General features: G+C 63.4%; 1 protein-coding gene across 3 annotated transcripts; it reads right to left on the bottom strand.

The window, feature by feature from the left end:
- Positions 1–3,321: 3,321 nt before the first annotated feature.
- LOC104329024 (homeobox protein Hox-D8) lies at positions 3,322–5,068 on the bottom strand. 3 transcript variants are annotated; one of them, XM_075430465.1, is made up of 3 exons: positions 4,964–5,068; positions 4,567–4,714; positions 3,322–4,020 (listed from the first exon to the last, which is right to left on the bottom strand). In XM_075430465.1, exons 1-3 carry the CDS (start codon positions 5,066–5,068, stop codon positions 3,725–3,727), a joined length of 549 nt encoding a protein of 182 aa, XP_075286580.1. In that variant the 3' UTR covers positions 3,322–3,724. The 3 variants fall into 3 exon arrangements, with proteins under 3 accessions (XP_075286580.1, XP_075286578.1, XP_075286579.1); XM_075430463.1 differs by having other exon boundaries at positions 4,567–5,068; XM_075430464.1 differs by having other exon boundaries at positions 3,322–4,017; positions 4,567–5,068.
- Positions 5,069–6,550: the final 1,482 nt, after the last annotated feature.

Below are 6,550 nucleotides of genomic sequence, written 5' to 3'. Positions count from 1 at the left end.
CCCGGGGAGCGTCGGCGCGGCGGGGGGACCGGCCGCGGGTTTCGGGGAGCGGGAAGGGAACGTGAGGGCGACTGCGGTGCACCTCAGCCTAGACAAAGGTTAGGAAAAGAGGGGCTGAGGCTCTCCGAAGGCAGAATGCGGGGGGAAATTCGCCAGGGAAATCAGGAAAAGGCCATGAAAGCGCTCGCTGCCTGCACATGACCAGCCGCAGCCAATGACGAGCCCAAATAGGTCATAAAAAGGTCTATTACCAAGTTGTAAATTTTCTTCAAACAAAAAGGAATTTACTGCAATTCCTTGCGGATTTTGCACATACTGCTTCCCAGCGCCATGTTTCTTTCGCCTGCACGCTGAGCTTTTCCCGAGTCCTCGGTGCCGCCCGCCCGCGGCTTGCCATCCCCGGGAGCCGTTGCGGGGCCCCGCGGGCGCGGCCGGGGCGCGGGAGATCCGCGGGGAGCGGGGCGAGACCCCGCGCAGCGGCCGCGGAGCCGCACAAAGGGGGGGAACCGCGCGGAGCCGTGGGTCCTCGTCCGGTCTCAACGAAAAGGGGCTTTTCCCGCACTCCACCCCCCCCCGGGCCCTAAAAGAAACCATATTTCTTTTAGCGCCCGCTACTAAACCCGAAGCCGTCGCCGCCGACCTAAGAACAGTGCGAGCCGCTTCCCCACCCCGCAGCGTGCTGTTCCCACAGGTTGCGGCGGGCGCTGTCACCGCACCCAGGCTGCCCGCAGTCCCCCCGGAAGGGGCCGCCTCACCCCCCCTCCGTAAAACCTTCCCTGGGGCGCCAGCGGGGAAAATCCGATTCTTAGAAAGTGCTCGAAAAGACGGCAACCGGCGCCGTGCCCGCGGGGATCGCTCGGCTGGGAGACAGAGTGCTGCGGATGCTTGCTGCGGGTGCTTATCCTCGGGGGATAGCCAGAGCCCTCCTTCCGCGGGCTCGGTGCGGGTTGCACCCGCCTCGAAAACAGCACTGACAAAAAATACCCCCCCCCCCGAAGCCACAGGGTCCTTTCCACGGGCTGCTTCAGGCCGCGGCCCACCCGCAGATGTCACTCCCGCGCAGCGTGTCTCGGCCGAGGCGCGGTCCAGTTGAGGGAGGCCCCGCAGCCCCCGGGGGGGAATTCTGCGGAAACCGAAGGCGCGGTAGATCCGCGCTGCGGGCGTCGCGGGCGGCAGCTCCCCGGAGCCGCGACCCGCGCAGACACCGCTGCTGCCCGCCGAAACACCGCTGCCCGCTCCCGAGGTCGGTGGCTCCGGTTTTACGGGCGGCTCGCCCACCGCGCGGGCCAATTTCTCGCTCGCTTCTCTTTGTTTTTTCTTACTCCACGTACGAACGAGGGAGAGGTTCAGCTGCCGAACCACGGGAGGAAATGCCTTAAGAACGGCAGGGATTTTTTTTCCTCTTTTTTAAGAAACAAACAAGACGGGGACGAGCCCGGCTCCCACTAGGCCTCCGCAAACGGTGCGCGCATAAGGCAGTCAGTTTTTGCCGGCGTGGCTGCGTTCCCAGGCGGCCCGGGGAGAGCGACGCTAACGGAAGCATCTCCGGGAATATTTTTAATTTTATCCCCTTTGTCTGGAAATTAAAAACAACCACGGCAGCGGCTCTTTCCGGGACAAATATTAGCCTAGGAAGCGGTCCGCTGGGGTGTGATGGGCTCGGATCCGCGTTTCCCTCCGCCGGGGCCCCCAGCGCGGCAGAGGGAAGGGGCTTTTCCCCCGCCCGGAGACCCCACACGCGATTTTGAAAAGCGAGGGGATATTTTTTACCCGTCAGGAGACGGGGTTTGCTTAAACGCGCTGGGACCAGCCCCGCGTCCTTCCCGGACACTAGGGCTGCCGGCGTATTAATGCAAATCCATGAAGCAAAACATTTCCTTCACCGCTTTGCCACAGTTTCCCCTCGTTCGCAGCCTTTGACCAACTGCGCGATTGAAACGAACCGGGCACAACGGCTCGGCTTGCCGGTGCCTCCCTCCAGAGCTGGCGCTTGGCGGGGGTGGAAGCGTGCCCGGCTCGCGGCCGGGGAGCGGGGCAGAGGAAGGGAAGCGACGGGGACTGAACCCGCCGCGCAAACCCCGCCGCCTAGGAAGGCGGTTCCCGCAGCGCTGGGCCCGCAGCCTGGAGCTTAGCGGCGGCTGCGTGAGATGGGCCCCGGGCCGGGCGGGCACGGCGGGCACCGGTACCTCCCCAGGCCCCGGGTGCGAGCTTCCGAGCTCGGTCCCCGCTCCGTCGGGAGCGTGCTCCTTTCTGGGGCGAATAATAGGAATTCGCCGTGTTTGCCGCAGCGGTGGCGCGTCCCTGCGTGGAACCATTACTCACGGGGCCGTGAGGCGGTGGGGGGGTGAGGGGGGAAGAAAATGACGTAGAAATCTTTTAGGTAGGGATTTATACCTCACACCTCAGCCCTCTGCCTGCTGCTTCTAAAAATGACCGCTCCCGGCCGTCCTCAGACACCGCGGGCTGCGGGACCCCGCCGCGGAGATGGAGATGGGAGAGGGAGGGAGGGAGGGGAGAGGGGGGGAAATCGATTAAACCGTTTTACTGATCAGAGCGGATTTCTCTTCCCGTGGCCGAGGGGAACCGTGCAGCTCTGCCCCGGGCTGCGGCCTCCGCTACAGAACGCACCCAAAACGAGCGATCGTACTTACGGGGGGAAAAAAAAATCCCCTTTTTCCGTTCGCGCGTGGTTTGGGACCACAGGCCGTTACAGCTCCTGAGACAGCCCCACGCAAGGCCACCAAAGCTTCGCTTTTTTCTTCTCGCCCGCCATCTGCGGAGGAGGCTAGGCCCGGCTTGGCCACGGTTTGCATGGGGGGGTGGAAGCCCCGCACCGGTCGGGAGCAGCCCTCGGGGCCCGGCGAGGCCGTGTTTACGGGCAGCGGCCCCCCTCCCCGCAGCCCCGGGGGGTTCGCGGACACGTCAAGGGGTTTCCCACGGCGCGGGGTCAGCCCCATGGCGTGGGCTCATGTGGGGCCGCCGTCCCCGCTGCTTCGGCCGCGGCCCCGCGGAGCCCGAGGCTGGCGGCGGGGAGAGAAAACCAGGCTTTGTAACTAACGTGCCTTCCCCGGATCCCGCAGAAACGGCCCGCGTCGGGGGAAGGACGGGGGAAAGCGGAGAATTAGTCCAGAGGCGGAGAGGGTCTGGAAGTTATTGTAAGAGGGGAACGCAAGAAGGATTTCAGGAAGCGGATGAGTTTTGTATTTGAATAAATTTGTTTATTTTAATCAAATATCAACAGCAGAAGGTTAAATATATTTCTAAAATCTTTTCTTCAAATTTATTATATTTATTTAATTTACTCAACAAAAGATAAGAATTAAAATAGTACAAGTGCACTTGTCTTGATTAATAAAGCATTATTAAATGTCTTACTTATTGGTATTTATTATTAGGAAGTTTATGTCGTTTCCCGCAATCACCGTTTATTAAGATTGCAAAAAAAATATATTTTTATATATGTAATTAGAAAAGTATTGCTACAAACTCTGTATCAAATTTGCAAGAGAAGTATATGGACGGTTAAATCTAGAGATTGCTCCGGATACGGCTAAAACCAAACCCAAACCGAACCACAAGCAAATAAAGCACCCAAAGCAGAGAAACGTCAGGCGGGGGGACGCGGGGTCACTCGTCCCACGGCAGGAGCACGAACAGGGGGCGACGTCGGGCTGTGGCGCTGGTGATTTTTGGTAGCCTTTAACGAAGGCTTTTAGGGCAATATTTAATTCATCTGGCCTTCTACTCCGTCTTCTTCCAGATCATGTGCTTCCTTTTTGGCCTCCCCTTCCTTTCCCTCCTGTCTGGAAGCGGGGAATTTGTCCTTGTTGTTCTCTTTTTTCCATTTCATCCTCCTGTTCTGAAACCAGATCTTTACCTGCCTCTCGGTGAGTCCTAGTGCGTGGGACACCTCGATCCTCCTCTTCCTGGTGAGATAGGGGTTAAAGAGGAACTCCTTTTCCAGCTCGAGAGTCTGGAATCGGCTGTATGTTTGTCTTCCTCTCCTCCTACCCGGCGCTGCTGTTTGAAACAAAAACACAGGGGGGGGTGTTTTGGAGGTCGGTGTGGTCGCAGAATCAAGGCGCAGGCAGGGAGGGAGGGCTCGGGTCCCTCTGGAAACCCCTCGAGAGAAGCCCCGAGGGGATGCAGGGAGAGAAAGCGGAGGGCACGGAGGACTCTCGAGCTTTACACATTGGGAAAGCGGCGACCGCAGACGCGCGGAGAGCCTCGGCTCTGCCCCCCCCCCCCCCCCCGCCTCAGCGTTTGCGGGGTCACTTCACGACCTGGGGACCGGCCCCCCCCACCCCCCCGGCCCCGCACCCTCCCTGTCCAGGCAGCGACGGCGGGAGCCGGGCGAGCCTGTCGGCTTTCGGGCTGCTGTTCGCTCTCTGTATCGCTTTACTATCGCGAGCCGCCGCGGCGATAGGAATCGCGAGGAGCGAGGCGGGGAGGGAGGGAGGGAGGCAGAGGCAAGGAGAGCGGAGCAGCGAGAGAGAAGCGGGAGGAGGAAAAGGAAAGTTTCAAACTCAGACGTGAGACGGAAGCAAATTTTTGACTGCGTCCAACCTTGTGGTCTCATCCAGGGAAACATTTGAGCAGGAGACGAGCTCTGATTTAAGTGGTCTGGTTCCTCGCCAATATTAGCACTGGACGATTTACAGTCAGGATATTGTACCAGCTCGGCCTCTTGCTGTGTCGTAAAAATCTGCTGTCTCTGTAAGTTATCGTATCCGTAAAATTTAGCGGGCTCCCCGTGACAGGTAACCCCGCTGCAGGGGGCAGGAGGCGGAGGCGCGGCGGGGGGAGGCGGAGGCGGCTGGTAGGCGGCGGCGGGGCTCCCCCCGGCCCGGTGGTAAAACTCGGCGGCCGCCCCGCCGCCGCCCCCCGCCCCACCGGGGTGCGGGAAGCCGGCGGCGGCCGCGCCGTTCCCGTAGAGTAGGGCGGCGGCGTGGCGGCCGCTCACCTCGGGAGCGAAGTGGCAGTCGAAGTACGGGGGCCTGACGGGCTCCCCCCCAGCCGCCGCCGCCTTGTACTTGGAGTAGAGCGAGTTGACAAAGTAGGAGTTCATCGGGGAGGGGGCGGCGGCGGGGCGGGGGCGCGGGGCTCTGCTCCCGCCGCCGCCGGTGCCTCCGCGCCGCGCTCACGCCGCCGCCGCCGCTCGCCCGTCCGCTCCCCGCTCACTGCTCTCCGCGTATGTGGTGACCGGGACTGGAATATAATCGCTCCCAAAATGACCTGCCTCACTGCTTTTACTATTTCCTATTAGGCACACAGCAGCCCGCGCACGCACACACACACACACACACGCACACGCTCATAAGCTCAGGGGGGACTTTTGGCTTCAGTTTACATGCGCCGCTCCTCAGGCAAGAAAAAACCCGGCCCAGCCCTGCCCCGGTCCACCCCGGCCGCGGCCCCCGCTCCCCCCCGCCGGTGCGCGCTCCCCGGGAGCCGCCGAAAGCCCCGCCGCGCAGATCCCGCGCCGTACCCGCGGGCGCGGTGCCCGGCAGGAGGGCTGAGACCCGGCCCAGGCAGCCGGGTGTCCGGCGCGGAGAGTCGGGGGAGTCGGCTGGGGGGAGGGTCCGAGGGGCCCCGGTGCCTGCGGGCCCTTGGGGCCGTTTCCTTGCAGGCGAGCGGAGCGCCGGGAAATGAGATGCACATTTACCCTTGACGGCGTGCACGCATGGCTGAGGCTCCAGGTTAATTGATACTTAATGGAAATCATGCCCATGAATATACTTTCCATCATTTCGCCCTTGGTGGACGTCATGACCGAGGGAGAGGGAGGGGGGAAAAAAAAACAGAAAGCAAAACGTGTGGGTGAGCGGTGAGCACGGCTCGGGGACGCGGTCCGAAGGGGGCGAGCCCTGCTCTGCGGGAGGAAGGCGCTGCCGCCGCTCCTCGGGGCCGCCGCCCCCCCGGGCCCCGCTCCCCGCGCTCCGGGAAGCGCCGTCTCCGCTCCCCCCTTCCTCGCTTCGTCCCAGACCCCCCCAGGAGCCCGGGGGCAGGCGGGGGGGAGGCAGGGAGCACGGATTTTTGGGGCTGCAAGGACGGACAGCAGCGAATGCCCGCGGCAAGAGAGCGGCGGGAGGGAGGCCAGGCTGGGGGGGGTTTGGTCAGAGAAACACCGCCGTCCCCTGCGGAGGGGCGCGGAGGAACAGCGCCTGCTTCCTGCACCCGCGCCACAGCCCCCCCCCCCCCCCCCCAGGTGTGGCTGCGGTGCCGGCCGCGAAGGCGCGGGGGCTACCAGCCGGGGCGCGGGGCGCGGAGCGGGGCGCGGGGGCCCGGCAGCGGCGCTGGAGTGGAGCGCGGGCGCCCTCTGGCGGCGCGCGGCGGCGGCGGCAGGCAGCGCCCTCCCGCCCCGCGCTGCCCGCGCTGCCCGCCGCTCCCCCGGACCCGCCGCTGGACAGATACCGGGACACCGGGGGGTGGGGGGGCGGGACACCGGGGCGGCCCTGCGCTCCTCCGGCCGGGGGGGGGGGGGGGCCGCGAGCGAGCCCCCTCCCCTCACTGGTCTTGGGTTTCTTCTTTTTTTTATTTTTTTTTCATT

This window comes from Opisthocomus hoazin, chromosome 9 (genome assembly GCF_030867145.1).
Source record: "Opisthocomus hoazin isolate bOpiHoa1 chromosome 9, bOpiHoa1.hap1, whole genome shotgun sequence".
Classification (NCBI taxonomy): Eukaryota; Metazoa; Chordata; class Aves; order Opisthocomiformes; family Opisthocomidae; genus Opisthocomus; species Opisthocomus hoazin.
The sequence above is the reverse complement of the archived record's forward strand: the minus strand, read 5'-3'. Positions and strand labels throughout refer to the sequence as shown.